General features: G+C 43.5%; 1 protein-coding gene across 2 annotated transcripts; it reads left to right on the top strand.

Annotated features, from left to right (window-relative positions):
• Positions 1-1,760: 1,760 nt before the first annotated feature.
• On the top strand, positions 1,761-17,300 carry CAPSL (calcyphosine like). Of its 2 annotated transcripts, none has more exons than XM_054986941.1 (5): positions 1,761-1,826; positions 6,379-6,515; positions 8,284-8,461; positions 12,337-12,546; positions 16,985-17,300. In XM_054986941.1, exons 2-5 carry the CDS (start codon positions 6,379-6,381, stop codon positions 17,000-17,002), a joined length of 543 nt encoding a protein of 180 aa, XP_054842916.1. In that variant the 5' UTR covers positions 1,761-1,826; the 3' UTR covers positions 17,003-17,300. The 2 variants fall into 2 exon arrangements, with proteins under 2 accessions (XP_054842916.1, XP_054842914.1); XM_054986939.1 differs by having other exon boundaries at positions 16,840-17,300.
• The last annotated feature ends 1,680 nt before the right edge of the window (positions 17,301-18,980 follow it).

Raw genomic sequence — 18,980 nt, 5'->3', positions numbered from 1 at the left:
ATAAATATATAAATAAATAATTGTAACAGAAAATGCAGTGTGCAGGTAAGAGGAACAAAGCCTTGCGTCTTACCTAATAATTAAGCAGGAACACCAAAAAAAAATTAATATAGATCTCCTTGAAATATTTTTTACTCTTCCCCCCCCCACCCCTTTATAATTTGTTTTGTTAGGGGTACAGAAAAGAAAAGGGTAACAAAGATTTTTTTTAAAAAAAAAGATTATACATTGTGTGTTACACTTACAAGGACTATCAAAATACAATAATCTCATAACAATTTAATTTGTTTTTCCAAACAGTTTCTAAACAGTTTGACTCTTGTGGCTTAGTAATGTATTTTAAAAGCCTGGCTGCAAGGCAAGGAAAACGTAAAATCATTCACACAATACAAATACACTTTTTATTCTGGGTTGGGTTTGATTCTTTCCAAGGAGATAATAGGCTGACTGAAATGTGTTACATTCTGTGGCTGGAGCGCACAACACGTAGCACACAGGTCATAGGCAGCGCGATGGTCCCATATTGTATGACTCAGATGAGATCTTTGACTACTCCCCGCTGAGATCTGACATTCTTATTCCCTCTCAGGGAGCCTCTCGCCTGGTCCCAGAACACCTGAAAACCAGCCTGGAGTCTACGGTCTGATCCTTCCCTACCCTGGTCGCAGTCACTGCTCTGAGTACCTGGTGGGAAACAGGAGCTTGGGCCAGGTGATCTTGCACCCTCACGGGGAGATTGGCACCCCCACTTCCATACCGTAAATGCAGTGGTAAATCTGTTTCCGTGCCACTTTTGAGTACCAATGGGGGAAAGTCTAGGGTGGCCAACTCCAGGTTGAGAAATTCCTGCAGATTTGGGGGGTTGGATCCTGGAGAGGGCAGAATTTGGGGAGGAAAGGGACCTCAGCAGGGTATAATGCCCTACAGGCCACCGTCCAAAGCAGCCATTTCCTCCAGGGGAACTGATCTGTGTTGCCTGGAGATCAGTTGTAATTCTGGAGGTCTCCAGGCCCCAGCTGGAGGTTAGCAACCCTAAGAGAGTAACATGACAGCAATATCTTCTATTTTTTAAAAAACAGAAGATGATCGTAGCAGGCAGAAAAGTAGAATAGAACCCGTACTCTGACATGCTACTCATTTATGTTCCCGAGTTTTGTTTTGTTTTAAATATGGAGGAGTGGTTAACTATGTGAGCCCCTCTCTGCATTGTGCATTGGGACAGCTGTTTGGGAAAACGAAACCTAAGATCTCATGCTCTTTTTTTGCCTGTTCTGCATCTTCATTTCCAGATTTCATCAATCTATTATATATTTTTGAGGGAATGGAAAGGAAAATCTGAAAATGCCTGCCCTCGGGCTGCACTGATTTTGAAACATTTCATGGGCTACTACCAATGAGAGTTTTGCTCAGTTGGTTCATCCTCTGCCTCAGTGAAGAGAAGTCTTCCTTCCTGATCTCAGAAAATTCAGAAGTGAAGGGGAGAGAGGGAAACATCCACAAAGCACAGAAACCACAAAATCCCTGGCAGGTTGCACGGCTGGGCCTTTCACAGCAATCCCTATCTCCTTGGAAACAAGATGGTAAACTCCAAGCAGGGCAGTGATATGTAAACAAGTAAGACGAGATGGATGGGCACTGGGGCCTTCCAGTCAGCCTGTACCGCTTTTCATGATTCTGCATTCATTATCCTGAGCGGTCCAATCAGAGGGAGGAAGGTGTGAGCCAAGGGAGGGAGGAGATGTGGGGAAGAGGCAGGCCCACTTTCCTCAACCTGAACAAGGGAGCGTCCATAGTTTCAGGTAGAAGCAACAGGTAACAGATTCAAGGTAAAGGATTTGATCTCTTTCTTTTATTAATTGGGTCAAAAAAGGCTACCATCCAATGATGCATGCCAGTAAGAGGCAGCTTTGGTTGTTGTTATTAACTTTTAATATCAAACCTGGGACCATCTCTCTTTCAAGTGTCAGCGCACTTGGAAAATGCTTTTGGCAAATTTAGGGCAGGAGGGGAGAGCTGCGCATGGGACATTGCCCAAAGAGACTTCTGGAAACAACGACACGCTGCCCGACCTGCATATTTGACATCCTTGATTGAGAAGCTTGTGAAACTCCAGAATGGGAACCGGCTCAGTCCTTAGCAGCAAAAACAAAACTCTTAAAGACAAAATGATTGATTGTGGCTTAAGCTTTGGTGGATGAGTGGCCTGGAGATTCCTTTTTGTGGGAGAAAACAGCTGGGTTGACTGCCATCCTCAGAGATTGTTACCAAGTTTGCCTCAGTTCGTAGGATGTTTTTAAAAACCTCCAGATCAGAAAAAGAACATACCCAAATATATTCCCAGTAATGATTAAAAAACCCTCCCTCCTTCCCCTTGCTTATTCCTGCTTCCTCGTTTGAGAACTGTGGGGGGGGGGGGGAAACAATTGCAGACGTGAATTCTTCATCCAGCTCAACATTTGGGTGGCTGCTCGTCAGATTGCAGACATTTATTTACTTACTTAATTTATACTCTGCCTTTCTCCCTAAAGGGAACCCAAAGCACCTTACACTGTTCTCCTTTCTTCTATTTAGCCTCACAACAACCCTATCAGGTAGGTTAGGATGAGTGTGTGACTGGAACAGGGTCATGCAGGAAGCTTCCGTGGCAGAGCAAGGATTTGAACCTGGGTCTCCCAGATCCTAGTGTAACCACTCCACTCCACTGTCTGGTTCTGCCTCTCAAGGACACAATAGAAACATGGGGTAGCTGTTTGTCTGAAGAAGTCTATACCTAGTGGCTGTGATTTTCCTCATGTAACCACCTTGGCGAGGGGGGCGAGCAACTCTGCTGGTATAGCAAAAACTGCTGCTGCCAGATGAGAAGCCATTTCAGACTTACATTTGGCACCCAACCAAGGTTATTTACACATACACACACCCACACACACACACCGGAAACAACCCTGAGATTGGCCATCCCTTTTTTTGTATTTTGGGAACTGTTCCTTATTTAGTACTACTAGGAATAACCATAGAAAAGTAGAGATATACCTGTCTTGCAGCTGCAAAAAAGCAATTTTAATTGAGCACATTATAAGGACGGTATATTCAAATAAAGAACTGTTCTTGTTCTCACAGTATTGTTCACAAAAGTCTCATAGCGGGTTCTTTCTTTTGGAGCTATTCAGGAGGGAAACCTAGGCACACGTGTGACCCCAACCCAGCCTCAGGGTTCACGGCAAAGGAGATAAAGAACAGATTTGTCCAAGAAGCGAAGGCATTTTTCAGGCCTTCTTCCACTGTTAGTCTGCATGGGTGAAAAACAATTGTAAATGCACATTAAAGGCAAACTAAACGGAAAGAAAAGTATAGAAAACAGAAACAGAAAGGCAGCCGTTAAAAATAGCTGTCTGAGATTTATAAATTGATTAGTGACCACACAGAATGGATTGTTTTACAATCGCATTTTAGCCTTCCTGCACTTTACAATACATGTCTGATTTGGGTCTAAAGCATGTTCTGTTTGAATGATAACTGGATGTTAAGTTTGGTGATATTAATATGTTTTCAAAGGTGAATCAGTGCAGTGTATTGTCAGGCTACAATCAGGGAGATCAAAATTCAGAACCTCTCTCTGCTATGAGGCTCACTGGGCGACCTTGAGCCGCTCATTCTATATTTGTTTACTTTATCAATACCCTGCTTTTCTCCCCCCTGGGGATCCAAAACAGTCCCCTCCTCCTCCTCCTCCTCCTCCTCTCCTCCACTTTGTCCTCACAACAGTCCTATGAGGTAGGTTAGGCTGAGAGTGTGTGACTGGCCCAAGTTCACCAGGCAAGCTTTGATGGTAGAGTGGGAATTCGAACCTGGGTCTCCTAGATCCTAGTCCAACACTGTAACCACTATACCACACTGGGTCTCAGCCTAACAAACCTCACAAGGATCTGGCAGTAGGTGGTGATAAAGACCTCCGCCTGAGACCCTGGAACGCCACTGCCAGCCCAAGTAGGCAATACTGACTGTGATAGTCCAATGGTTGGATTCACTGTAAGGCAGCTTAATACACTGTGAGGCTATTGGATGGATTTGGTTTATCAGATTGATACACCAATCTGATTGTAAATAGCAAACACCATAGTATTTTGCTTATCATTTAATATGGATTTCTGTCTTCAGACACAGCTGGGAATGTAATCCTTCTTTTGTGAAAAAAGATTAATAGTGCAATCCTATGGTAAGTTACACCAGTCTAAGCTCACTGAAGTCAATGGCCTTAGACTGGAGTAACTCTCCATAGGATTGCACTGTAAATAGTGAAACGAGAGTTTATTGGCTTTGTTCCCTTTCTTGAAACATCTGGTTGTTTGTGCTGTGTTTCTAAGACTTTAATTATTTGGATAAGTTCAAATCAGTTTTTATTTTGTTATTTATTTATTGTTATAATTGTTACTTGAAAAAGTTAGTTAAGAAATAACTTCTTTATATGTATTTATGTGTCTCCCACATGGATTTCTATAAAACATCTGAGGTATAGTTTAATTTTTAACAACAGATTTTTTTTTGCTTTAATTTCCTGGTGTATCCTATCTTATTTCAACAGGAATGTGTTTAATTTCCATTAAAACAATGATTTTGAAACTTTAAATATGTTGTCCATTCACAGTTAATAGCTGTGCTGTTGAATAGCATTCTTAGTTTTGTATTGATTGTCATTATTTGAGATACCATACCAGGTGCCACCAAAATCAAGACAAATTCTTGAATATGATTTTTAAAAATGTATAGTCCTGGACAGTGATTTTAAAAACTAGCAAACTGAGGGCCAAGCTACAAGTGACGAATGACACAGGTTGGACACTTGTCAGCTTCCCTCAAGTTTTGATGGGAAATGTAGGCATCCTAGTCTTGCAGCTTGGCTCTCTGACTGCTGTCCAATGGACTTTTCAACTGTCACTTGTCCAACATTCCGCCAAGCTGCCTACATTTCCCATCAAAACTTGAGGGAAGCTGACAAGTGTCCAGCCTGTGTCATCGTCACTTGTAGTTTGGCCCTGAGTCAATTCCTCTCCAAAAAGACATAGGAATCTTTCTAGCTGTGCTAGTTCTATTCAAAACTGGGTTAATATCACACTGAAATGAAATTACTATAAATATTTCTCTCTTCTGCAAATTTATGTATTTGTTTCATTTATACCTCACTTTTCTCCTCAATGGGATCTAAAGGTGCTTACATCATTCTCTTCCATTATTCTCCTCTTCCTTACAACATGCTTCTCTGCTCCTTCTGCAACAACCCTGCGAGGTGGGTTAGGCTGACAGTGTGTGGCTGGCCGAAAGTCATGGCAGAGTCAGGATATGAACCTGGGTCTCCCAGATCCTAAACCAGCATTCTAACCACTACACTATACTAGCATTAAAAAAGGTAGAAATAAACTAAGGGACAGTTATTACCTACATAAATATTTATTTGTGCGGAAGAGAGGATTTTAACAAGTGCAGTTTTTTTCACCCTTGCCTAACAAATAACACTTGCCCCAAATCCCCTTTTCTACACAATTCTTTCTCAATTTATCGACTCTCGCTTGCTTTAGTTGGCTGGCAACGCAGAGTTACATGTGTCTAAGTCCACTGAAAAAGGAGATAGCTGCTTAAGATGGTACAGTGGCCCACACAACATCTCATTCTGTTTTGGCACATCTGTTTATAATTCAGTTCATTTTATTAATTCATTGTTCTTGAAAAAACAGCCCTCCCCAGACCCCTCTATGTATATGTGTGTGGCTGTATTTAGATTATCTTCACAGTCTGCTTCGTGCACATCTCTTAGCTATGAGGATGGTTCGCAATTGTTTTGACAATCCCTGTTGTTGTCTTTAACAGCAGATTGATCTGTAGATCCATGGTAACGGGTTGGATCCAGACTGAACTGCCGCAGTCTATCAATGCCAATTCCTGCTGCAGACCCCCTTCATGTCATTCCCCAGGATCTCCTATCCTCCAGGACGAGGAGGAGGCAGGAAAGTTACAATCTGCCGTTGGAAAATTTGATCTGGATCCAACCCAATGTTTATCTCCCTGCTAGGAAAACAGCCTTCTCTTGATTTCTGCAGATCCAGTAGTTAAAAAGTTAAAAGTGCAGTGAAAGACATGGGAGGCCAAGTCCCTTTTTCTGGTCGGCTGGCAAGCTTAGCCACCACTGAACCAGCCACCCCAATCTACAGTTCCAAGGGGAAAGGAAATGAACGTTGAGTGCGTAGGTTGAATCTGCTTTTTCAGGCGTTTTCAAATGTTAGCAAGCATGGTTTGTTTTCCTTCCTGTCATAAGCATATTTTGCATTCTTTGCTCAGTACATCTGTTGTTTCAAATATGGGGTTGGCTGACAAGCTTCCTTCTTCTAGATGCCTGGTACAGCGAGGCATGACCGGGAGATGGCAATCCAAGCAAAGAGAAACCTGGCCAAAACCACAGATCCAATTGAGAGGCTGCGGCTGCAGTGTTTGGCAAGAGGGTCTGCGGGCATCAAGGGCCTGGCAAGGTAAAATAAGTTCATGAGGTAAATTATTAAACCATCCCTTATGATGTGTCAGTCTGGAGGCTGGTGAAGCAAAGCAATAGAGACTCCAGTTTCCTTGTCCGGTTTCAAGAGGTTAATATACTCTGAGCCTTCCCAAATCAAGAAAGTAACCAAGCCTGTTGGAGGCTGCAAGGGCTTCTTTACATCTGGAATTACTTCACACCCCATACATTTACTTAATTGTAAGGGGGCTTAAGAAAAAAAAGGGGGAAAGCTTGGAAAGAGCTACAGATTTTTTAAAAGAGCAGATAACAAAGAAGAAACGAAAGATCTGAAAGGCAATAGGGGCCAATCAAGGCATTATTTCAGGTTGTAGGGAAGGGAGGGAAATGTGCTCAGTGTTGGGAAATTCCTGGTGATTTGGGGGCAGAGCCTACGGAAGGGCAGAATTTGAGGAGGGGAAATATCTCAGCAGGGTATAAAGCCATAGAGTCCACTCTCCAAAGTAGCCATTTTCTCCAGGGAAACTGATTTATTTAATCTAGAAATCAGTTGTAATTCCAGGAGATTTCCCCAGGAGTCACCTGGCGGTTGACGTCACTAGCCACGACTCACAACAAAGCTCAAGCTCTTGCTCTTGGATGTGTTCAAACGATTTCCTAGAATGTTTGATGTGGTTATTTCATAATACACAAATAATAATCTCAGGAAGGTAATCGCATGTGGAACCACCCTCTGTCCCTGTGCCAATATCAGCGATCAGCATTGTCTGGCACTTTTGGAGGACTTTGGCTGCTGGCAACCACTGCCGAGTGGCCTGTCTGCTCCCACCAGTTAATGGGGAATTTCCATGTGACGCTGCTGAAAGTGGTGGAGCCATCTCCCATTTCCTGGTTGGAAACATGCTGATGAATAGAGCAAAGAAGCAACACTGCCCATCAGTTGCTGAACTGCAACTGATAACATAGCTGAAGTCAATGCATCCACCTGGATTGAATCGAGATCTAGGCTTCCTGTCTCATTACCAATGCTGATTTTGCCACACCCAATGCTCCTCTGTATACCCCACCGTATCCAATCTCGGCTGCTGTTGTCATTCGCAGGCTATTGCCACTTGGCATCTGAAATCACTCCACTCTCCAAAATAAAAGGGCAGATGGACTCACATTCTAGCTGTATCTGAAGAAGTGAGCTGTGGCTCACGTAACCCTAGCACAAATTTTTTTAGTCTTATAGGTGCTACTGGACTCCTGCTCTTTTCTACTGTCCAGTGGTAGTATGACCAGGAATGATTACCGAGAGGAGGAATATGGGCAGAAGTGAGTGGGTCAGTGATACCGGACTTCATGAGACGACCTCTGGATGGGATCTTTCTCAGGACCTCTAAAACCAGGGTCCTGCCCTCACTAAATAGTGCCGGTTCAATGTTGTGTGGGCCTCATTCCACGCACTTTATGGCACCCCTAAATTCTGTCAGGACGAATCCCTTGTACCAGGAAGGGCTTATTTTGTTTTGTAACAACAAAGAGTTACAAAACCAGTGAGAGATAATACAGGAGTTGGACACTGGACTTGATGGTGCCGCTTTAAGTTCCGGAATCTGAAAGGGAATTTGAACTGATTTACAGGAGGGTTGTCTAGGTTTAGTTAAAAAAAATCATTGTTTGGTAAATGAGATATTTCTTTTCTCTAAAGCATGCCTCTCTCCCAGGGTTGGTACACTATTGTTCCCATGCCTAGCTCTCTTACTCCTTTTATTACTGTTTCCAATCCCTGTTCTTTTCTTCAGGGTCTTTCGCATCATGGATGATGACAACAGCAGGAGTCTAGATTTCAAGGAGTTCTTGAAAGGCCTCCATGATTATGCTGTGCTAATCGAGAAAGAAGACGCTGAAAAGATTTTCAGAGTTTTTGATAAAGATGGGAGTGGAACAATTGACTTTGATGAATTTCTCCTAACATTAAGAGTAAGCTTCCGAGAAAACAGTATGCCTACAACACTTATGTCTTTATTGTCCATTATCACTTCCCCCGTTGGGTTCTTTTACCTAGAAAATCCAGGTCCTTGTTTTTGCCTTTTAGAGATTTCTTGTTAAAATGTACGAGTTAAAGATGTTATTCAGACCCCCTTTCTCCCCACTGGACCTTTGCCTGCTAACAACACAGTCTTAGACGGAGGACCCTTATATACACATACACATGCACGTGCGCACACAAACATACTCACACCTTATTGGTACTTGTCAGATATCCTTGGGTGCCCTGATGGTATTTGGAATTTTTTTGGATGCTGGTAAATGAGTCACGAAAAATCCTGGAAATATTAGGGAATATGCAGAAATATTTGGGGCCAGAATTCTAAGGCTCTCAGGACTGTTTTACAATTTTACAGTGTGTCAGTGTCCTCTTGACTGGTCTTCAGGGGTCATTTCATAGAAAAAGAGCTGCAGGAACTCATGAGCATAAGTCATTAGCATATGCCATGCCCCTTGCCATCACAGGAAGTGTGTCATTAGCATACCTGATTTGCATATGCCACACCCCTTGACATCACCTATCCTGACTGTTTTGGACCTAATCCTGGCCACTCAGGGCCGATATTGGGCCCAAAATGGCAAAAGGGGGCTGAAAATGGCCAAAAAGGGGCCCAAAATGGTCAGAATTGGGCCGCTGCTGAGCAGGAGAGTGATCTACCACCCGTCAGAGGCCCAATCCTGGCCGTTTTGGGACCAATCTTGGCTGTTTTGGGCCCACTCCTGGCCATTTTGGGCCCAATCCAGGCCGAAACGGGCCCAAAATGGCCAAAAATCAGGTGGGATGGGGCCACCTGACATGTGACCTCTTTGGAGAACGACCGGAACTGCATTCCTGCGCATTCCCCCTCAAAATGAGCCCTGCTGGTCTTGATATTATTGGCTTGCCAGTCTGTTTAGCTTGGTTTCTCTGGTGAGACATTGCTTTTGTTGGGCTAGCCATATTGGCCTGTGGTTTTTCCAGGTTTTTCTGGTTTGACATTGGTTCTGTTGGGCTCATTGTTTCTGTCTGTACTGAGAGGTTTGGGGCCAGTGGTTACTTGCTCTTGCATGTTTGGCTATTACCTTCTTTGCCCTGGAGAAAGCATGGAAGATTTTTCCTCCAAGGAAACAATGGAGACAGTTAGGTTAGCTGGGGGCACCTTGTCCATAAAAGTTCACCGCTTGATCTAACCTACTAGAAATGGGGTGGGGGAGTCTTTATTGGATAAGCAGGACTAAGTTTCCTGCAATTTGGATGTTGCATGCTCAGGGGCGGCGCAAAGGTTTTCAGCATTTGCAGCCGGCTGGCTGGGCGCCCCCCCCCCACATGTGTGCAAGCGCACACGCTCCAGCCTGCATGATGACGTCATGCGTGATGTCATCATGGGAGCGCACATGCCACCGCCAGCCCAATCGTTGCAGCGGGCAGCTCTGACGGTGTGCGGGTGGCCTCTGAGCTCTCCCGCTCGGTTGCCTGCGCCGCCCCAGATGCCTGCCTGTGGAGGCTGCGCCCGACCAGGGGCATGTGCTGGTGGCAGCAGCGGTGGTGCAGGGTGGGAGGGATACGAGGCTGCAGCTCTGTGGCGCACGCTCCAGCCCCCCGCACCTCCTCCAGCGCTCCCTCCGGCACCCCGTGCCTGAGGCCACCACCTACCTGGCCTCAATGGGCAAGTCGGCCCTGTGCATGCTTAAAAAACAGCTACTCCAGCCCCTGGAAAGGTTCCCTGTAGGGAATAATGAACCCCCAAAATTCTGAATTCTGGAAAAAATCTGAATACCAAAAAAGTATTGGGGGTCCTGAATAATCTGGAATTCAAGGATTTATCCCCTTCTCCAAATCTGAAAAATACCAAAAGAACTTTCAAGTGCACATCCTGAAAGTTTTGCGTTTTTTCGCAATGTTCCGCAGCATTCCAGAGGAAGGTAAGTAGTGTGGGAACGGCCATTGCCTTTCAAAGAGAGACTGGAGAGACTGATTCTCTTTCAAAAATCCAATCAGCTGTTTTTCCTTCAGGAGCTCAGAGATGGGGCAGGGGTGGGGGATGTCACAGGACACTGCCGGGAGAAGAAGAATGAGAGGGACTGGATTCTCTCTCTTGCCTCTTGTTACATCGTTCCCCCTCTAGCCCAAGATCTCAGAGGATTTTTAAAAGAGAGGAAGAGTGTGTGTGTGTGTGTGTGTGTGTGTGTGTGTGTGTGTGTGTGTGTGTGTGTGTGTGTGTGAGAGAGAGAGAGAGAGAGAGAGAGAGAGAGAGAGAAATTCCCTCTAGTTGCGATTCTCCCTAGCTGAGAATCATGTTGAGTGGCTGGTTTTTTTTAACTACAATTCCCAGGGATCCTTGCAGGATCAAACACTTGCCCGTGCATCTCGTGTGATTTGACTCTATGTGTCTACATAGCCCTTATCAGATAAGCAATAATAGCACCAATCAGTTTTCATGTTATTTTTATAACATCCCTGCAATGAGGTGGAAGAGATTGTGCAAAATAATCCCTAATTTCTCCCCATCATGTCATCTTTGTCATCAGAAAAAAGTTTTAGCCTATTTCCACTTCTCACCACGTCTCTTGGCCTTTTGTCTACAACGTCCCCCTAATTCCCAAGAGTAGCTTGGGGGGGGGGGGGATCTTAGATGCTGTTTAGGTAAAGGAAACACCTTGTACATCATAGGATTCAACTCCACATTTACAGCTTTCTTTCAATACTGTTTGTTCATTTGTTTATGTCATTTATAGTCCACCTTTCTCACTAGGACTCAAAGTAGATTACGCAGAGTAAGTCAATATAATCAACAGGATTCGGCATACAATAAACAATGCAATGGTGTTTGAATAGAAGAACTTTGGAACAAATCAGAAATATGAAAACAGAACTGAAGTAAAGAATAAATATTAACAGGATGCATTCAACGATGCAAAAATTACATACTAAGATCCTGCTTATAGCAATAGGCAGTACAAGCTATGCACAGTAATATAAACCATCGACCCTAAACTTTTACTCAAGCCGCTTTCTAGGGGAGGCCACAACAGAGAATGCAGGTGTGCAGGCAGTTGTTGATTTTGCCTATTTGCAGGTAGGCACCTGCAGAAGGCCCTGCTCAGATGAGCGAAGCTGTCATGGTGTAGCTTAGGGGGAGAGGCGGTCCTGCAGCTATGAGGCAGCCAGGCCATAAAGGGCTTTGTCTGTGATAGCTAACACCTTAAATGGCAAGAATGCCCAACTAAATACAAATGTGAAGATATCATCCAAAGACTGGTATATTTATCGGGGTTCAACAGATAGCTATATGCATGACAAACTTGTAATACTTACTTTTGATATCCTTTGATATGATAAAAAGTGGCAAGAATGAATTAACACAGCTTTTATATATTTTAAGAAAATACATGAAGATGGATATCTTTGTGTGGTGTTTGAAGATAATTAGTGAACCGAACTGAGATTATTGTACTTTGGTCTCATCAGGAGAAGACAAGACTGTCTGGAAAAGTCAATAATGCTAGGAAAAGTGGAAGGCAGTAGGAAAAGAGGAAGACCCAAAACGAGATGGCTTGACTCAATAAAAGAAGCCGCACCCTCCAGTTTGCAAGATCTGAACAAGTCTGTTAACAATAGAACATTCTGGAGATCTTTCACTCTTAGGGTTGCCATAGGTCAGAGGTGACTTGATGGCACATAACACGCACAGAGTACACAGTCAAGAATGCGAGCCCTGTAAATCTTAGCATACTTTTGCATTAAGAAATGTTAAATAATAATTGTGGTGCTGGGTAGCAGGTGGAATTCTAATTCCCCTATTTCTGTGTTGTTGGTTTTCTAAAAGCCTCCTATGTCGAATGCCAGGAAAGAAGTCATTATGCAAGCTTTTCGAAAGCTAGACAAGACTGGTGATGGTATTGTCACCATTGAAGATCTTCAGGGAGTCTACAATGCAAAACATCACCCCAAGTATCAGAATGGAGAATGGACGGAAGATCAAGTTTTTAGGACTTTTCTAGATAACTTTGATTCACCCTACGAAAAAGATGGAAAGGTAAGCGAAATAGCCTTGGGTAAAAGCAGCTCTTTTACTGCAAAGAAAAGAAAGGACAGGGGTTTCAGATTTTTCATTCTCGCAGTTTCAGCTTAAAAATCCTTATTTTGATTTTGCTTTTTCATTGTGTGCATTGAACTCATAATTCTTTTTGCGCCATATTCTTTCCAATAAAAATTATGCAAGTTGCTCATGCTTCATGAAGATAGATTGTACTTAGGGTTGCCAGGTCCCATCTAGGACATCTTCGTGGCATGGCACAATGACATCACTTCCAGGAATAACATCATTGCACAGGTGCCAGCAGTACTCCCAGGCTTTGTGCCAGGCTGATTTGGGCTCCCAAATGGGCCAAATCAGTTCAGTGCGATGCCCAAGAGCAGTCATAGGGCCTGGGCAATGACATCACTCCTGGAAGTGATGTCATCGCACTGTGCTGGGAGTGTGCCCTGGGAGGCCCATTCCAAAGCCTTTTCCCCTGCCGATCAGATGAGTGGTGGCAGGGGAGGAAGCTGGGAGCAGGGGATCCCCCACCACCACAGGGTAGTCAAGAACCCTAATTGTACTTCAGATTTTTTGCATGAAAATATTTGGTCTTAACTAAAAGATGTTATCCTGTGAGTATTCCAAAATAATGTTTATTTTCATTGAAAATTACACAAGTGCTTACTGCAAGCTAGTGGGACAATGCAGCAAATGACAGCAGAATTGCAATGCTCAGAAACGCAGACAGAGACAATAATCAGGAACATTGGCGGGTAGCTTTTCTAGTTGGAAGGTGCCAGTTTCGGCTTATGTGTAGAATGACCCGCTTGCCTCTCAATCTATCCTGTACGACTTTCCTCATCTAGTGCAACTTCAAAAAGCAGACAGTAAGGTGTAAGAATAATGAGAATGTCCGAGGGCTTCTGCTGTAACTTTTATCAACTAGATATTAAATATGTTCAAATAAAAACGGGACTTGGTTCAGATTTTTATTAGTCAGTTTCCAAGTGTGTACTTATCCATTTGCTGGAGATGACTATGCGGTGGGATGACTACTGCTTTCATGTCTTGACTGTGGGCTTTCTGGGGTATATGATCAGTCATTGCTGGACTGGATTAACTTTTAGTCTGATGCAACAGAGATTTTATTTAAAAAATTGAGCAGGGAACAACTTCCTATACACTATATCTTCGATTTTTAATCTTCAGAAACAACCTACCTTAGGTGTATAAAGAAAATCCAAACATTTAAAAAGACATAGGGCAGGGAGAATAGAGGCAGAGACTAACTGTGGCTGATTCCGCACACGTTGGATAATGCACTTTCAGTGCACTTTATCAATCATTTGAGGTGGATTTTTTGTTCCGCACACGAAAAAATCCGTTCCAAATGATCTATAAAGAGGATTGGAAGTGCATTATCCAACGTGTGCGGAATCACTCTGTGTTACCTCCCCCAATGCCCCCTGTACCAATATGCAGAATGCCTGTAGAGGAGAGAGGCGAATGTTTTGCTTACACTCTCTGGGAAGCAGGCAGGGTGATTCAGAACAAGCTCAGGGAAGAGGATCCAGGTGAACACTTCTGAATAAAAAAGATGAGATGCTTCACAAAGCATTACTGAATCTTTTCTCCCTCTCCTCTCCAGCCAGGGACAGGTTGGAACGGATGCCCAGGCATTACCTTCAGTGCTTGTGCCTTTCGTTGAAAGATCCACCTGCACCACTCCTCTTTTGAGTCTCAGTGCACACAGCTGCCCAGATTAGGAATAGATATATTGAAGGACACACACAGGTGAAAAACACTGTTGTGTAGTGGAGCAAAAAACATACATGCAGTTTCTTTTAACTTGATGATTTTTTTTAGGAGCAGTAACAGTAACAGATATAACAATACAGGGTTATTCTGGCCTGATTCTGAAGAGTTCTTGGTGGGCCCTGCTCTCCTGCAGCCTTATAGCAGAGAAAGTGAAACTGTGCCGATCCTACCCTCCTGCTTCCACTGAAGCCTACTTGGTTAGCCTCCTAAAGAGGCAGTACGCAACAAACACTGCAGGGGAATGTGAAATCCATGTGATTTCAGCAGCTACAAGCAGTATGCACGAATACTAAATTCCTCCCAACTCCTCTTCTCCCGTTTCTCCTGCGAAACCCGCATGAATACTGCATTCCATTTTGAAAACCCAAGGCATGAGTCTTCCAAAAGCTAAGCACTTTTCCTCCATTTGACATTGATCCAGTTGATTTTAATGGCAGTATTAAGCAGGTGTGTCATTTTTAATGAAAAGAAACACGATCTTGGAATATTCCAAGGCAACCTTTCATGACTCGGGTCACAAAAAGGTCCTGTTTGCTTGATACTGTGTTTTCTGCTCAGGTGCAGTCATTGTATTTGGCACACTGCAGGCAGGTGCAACAGATTTGAGAAGCAGGGAGAAGCAGCAGAAGCTGGCCATGCTATATTACCCCTCACTGCAATGCGAAGCTCCCTTGTAGGGGCATAGAGGCAGATATTTTGCTCAGGGGCAGGCTAGGAAAGCAAAACAACCTGGGGAAAGGACTACACCCCCTCTCCTATCATGCATCCTCCCCTACCACACACACTTCAGGAGGTAGGAGCGACAGCCAATCTGTCCAGGGCATCTCCACTCAAGGTGAAGCAAGACATGTTTTGTGCAGAGCCAAGGTGAGGAGACACTTATCTTGTATGAGGCTGAGGAGAGTATTTTTTCACACTGGGCTGCCCAGAATAAAACGAGACTTGCTTAGGGCTGGGAGGTGGCCCTGGCAGAAGGTTTGCCTTCCAGACCATTGGCCCACCAGAACTTCTCCCAGTGGCCTTAATGGCCAATCCACCCATGGTTTTTGCTTGTACTCTCCGGAAGACAGGCAGGCTGCTTCAAAATAAACTGGGAAGAGGGAAAAGAGAACCAGAAGGCCACTCAATGAGTTTCACAGTGACCTTGGGCCAGTCATTCTCACACAGCCGGACATGGGATAAAAATATACAAACATTCTCCTCTCCCTTCCAATGAAAGATAGTCCAAACCAGACAAGAGGGGGGTGGGGAGAAAATCTGATGTATCTTACTCATTCAGCGGGACAGATCAGTGATGATCTCATCTCTTTAGAGGCCTTCAAACCTTTATTTTCTTCTGAAGTGGTCACTTCTTTTCCCTGAAACTAAACTCTGCCCTCCACTCCCATGCCTGAGACCAGTGCTTGTAGTATTTTTCTCTTAGTTTGTCCCAATACTGGGAGTCAGGTGGGCCTAGAGAAAAATGCTGAAGAATCAACAGAGTGCATTGACGAAAGCTAATTGAACTGGGGGGCAGCGTTTAGCTCTCCTCACCTGCACACTCCGTTTTTATTTCACAGTACACCCCACCTGCCACTCCATGCCCTGCTTGAGGATTTTGGGAAAAGAGGAAAACGCCAATGTTGCCTTCCTGTGCCAGCCCTGGAAATGAGAAAGTTAATTGCATATAAAATGAGGATCTGTTTTTCTATCTGTCTGAAATTTGTCAAAAGAGAATCCATTCCGTGAAGGGCATGATCCCTAAGAATGTCACCCCAATTAGATGGAAAACAAAAAAAGTTAAAACTGGAAATAAGTTTCCTATTAGCCTTTTTTTCAACATTACATTCTGGAATATCCAGCTGTGTGTACCAAGAGCATGCACTATCCATTATCTTCTTGATCACTGTTTCGTCCCAGGATTTCAGGTAGTATGCACTGAAATGGAAAATATGTATGGTGCCCTAATGAGACCAAATGATGACTGCTTGTATTGGGAGAATTGCAGATACTGTGAGTTCCCAGTACTTGTGGCTGGATACCTCCAAATATAACATGTGGAAAAGGCTATGGAAACCAATGGAAATAAAAACTCATATCGTGAACCCTTATCATAAAGAATCTGAATCAAACTTTTAGAAACTTAAATGAGTCAAATACTTTTTTTAAAAAATACGTGTACCTCCCTATCACCAACAGTTTTTAACTGATATACTGCCTCTGCTGGTAACTGTTGATATACCGCCTCCCCCTTTTAAAACCGTGTCCGATTCCGCACAGCTTACCTGAAGCCGGAACGTTGTGGAACATGCCGGAAAAAATGCGGAAGATGTCGTGCAAAACTCATGCAAGAAAACGCGATCTTCCACATTTTTTCTGGCATGTTCCGCAACGTTTCGGCTTTAGGTAAGCCGAGCGGAATCAGCCCCCGTGTGCTATAAGCAACAATAATGTAGCAAAATGTGGTTTATGCAATTCATGAAACTATTCTCTTTTTTTTCTCCACTTCAGGTAACAACAGACGAATTCATGAATTATTATGCCGGTGTCAGTGCTTCAATAGATACGGATGTCTATTTCATTGTGATGATGAAAAATGCTTGGAAAATTTGATTGTATGATTTTATAAAACAACATTTCCTCCTCTTTCTTTTAGCTTATAACATCCCCTTAGCCTCGCATGCAGAAAAGGATGACTGTATCACATGCAATTGCTGCACACAGTTGCTACGCATTGTACTAACACAGAAGAAATGATAGTTCCTGTGATCAAGACTGATGTTTCGGCAGGGGGGCAGAAATGTCCATCACTTCAGAAAACACAGATTCTCAACATGTGTAATGTGAATACGGAAACATTTTCAGCAGAAAATTGACAGGCCATAGGAACGGAAGCTGACTCTTACCCCCTTTTTCCTTGTGTCAGGGGTTTTTTTCTGGGAAAAGAGGTGGTGGAACTCAGTGGGTTGCCCTCGGAGAAAATGGTCACATGGCTAGTGGCCCCGCCCCCCGATCTCCAGACAGAGGGGAGTTTAGATTGCCTGCTGCGCCGCTTGGTGGCACGGCGGGCAATCTAAACTCCTCTCTGTCTGGAGATCAGGGGGCGGGGCCACCAGCCATGTGACCATTTTCAAGAGGTTCTGGAACTCTGTTCCACCGCGTTCCTGCTGAAAAAAAGCCCTGCCTTGTGTGATTTTGTTCTTATAGACCAAAATAAGCCTGTACTGAGGAAAAACAACCACCTAGGATAGAGGAAAAAAAACCCTCCTGCCTTTTTTGTTCATATTCTGTAATCATAAACCTTTTTATGCCAATAAAAGGTTTATGATATGAGCTAAATCTGGCCTTCTGGCAGCAACCAGTTTCTTGAGATATTAAGACATTTTTCTGCCTACCACATGGGAAAGAGAAAAACATTTCAACCCTTCTCCATAGTATACGTTGATTAACTTAAAAGTATGGAAATTAAAATTGCAGTTCCTAAGTAAAATGAAATTGAACTTATTTTTTCATTTTAAAAGAGTATTTATTTAAACATTGGTATGCTACATTATTCCATGTTCAAAGTTGCTTACAATGCATACAATAAAACTAGGAGCATTATAAAACCAAAATGTACCTTCTTCATGTAAAAATAAGCTATATGTAAATGGTGTAAGACATGAGTACAGAGACAGTAAATATACTGTCTCAGCATGCTTTGATTCAATGCCTTGTTATAAACTTGAGCAGCAATATATAACAGGTTCAAGTTTTAACTGTTGCTTCAGAAACAGCCACCCAATTGACAGCCACAGTGAACAGCAGATATAAAAATCCTGGAGCAGTCACTTGCAAGAAAACATGGGCCAAATCCACACGTCACAAGTTTTCTACTTTTTTCCCGCCCATTATTTGCTTCTCAGAGGGCTGTTCACATACTCTTACCTCAATCCCGCCATTCTCTTGTGTCTTTCACGTTGCGCCTCAGACGAATTTGTCATGCGTTCAAACGCTTCTCTTGCGCGGTTCTCACCATGGATGTGGACAAATAGAAGCATTTCACAAGGAGACCACCCCCTTCAAACCACCCGACTTCCGTGTTTGCAGCCTTTCCGGAACACCATCCCTCTTTGCCGTGCAATTATCAAGCTTTTCCACTTTCTCCCCAGCATGCCTGTCTGCCCACCCTTTCCCTTTTTCTTTTAAAGGGGACTTTCCCAGCATTGTTGCACAATCCCGGCCATAATCTTAATCGGGGTGCTCCAAAATCCCCATGGAGACATCAAGGGGTGGCGTCAGTTCCATTTCCGTGTCATTTTTAGGATGCCGAACAGTTGGAAATATTGGTGGCTGTTAAAATTATTTTTTTTTAACTGTTGAAATTACCGTTATAGCGGAAATCCGTCATTCTAACATTACATTCAAGTGTCAAATAATTAGTCTGCCCGTTTGGAGAGTTTGGATCACCCCCACCTTAAATATCAGTTCAAATTAGCCCACCAGAATAATGGTCCAATGGATTTCAAAGAAGGCATAGAATAACATTAACCAATCATAGTTATCATAGGGGTGTGGCCTCACCATAGCAATTTAGCAAAAAACCACTATAGTGGAAATCTGATGAAAAAATGAAAAAAAAATGAACATGATGTCATTGGCGACGTCGGATC

This window comes from Eublepharis macularius, chromosome 8 (genome assembly GCF_028583425.1).
Source record: "Eublepharis macularius isolate TG4126 chromosome 8, MPM_Emac_v1.0, whole genome shotgun sequence".
Lineage (NCBI taxonomy): Eukaryota > Metazoa > Chordata > Lepidosauria > Squamata > Eublepharidae > Eublepharis > Eublepharis macularius.
This window is presented reverse-complemented; position numbering and strand designations above follow the sequence as displayed.

Coding starts and splice junctions, on each gene's coding strand:
- CAPSL (XM_054986939.1), top strand. CDS start 6,379: ATGCCTGGTACAGCGAGGCATGACCGGGAGATGGCAATCCAAGCAAAG. Junction 8,462..12,336: donor AATTTCTCCTAACATTAAGA/GTAAGCTTCCGA, acceptor GTTTTCTAAAAG/CCTCCTATGTCGAATGCCAG. Junction 12,547..16,839: donor CCTACGAAAAAGATGGAAAG/GTAAGCGAAATA, acceptor TCTCCACTTCAG/GTAACAACAGACGAATTCAT.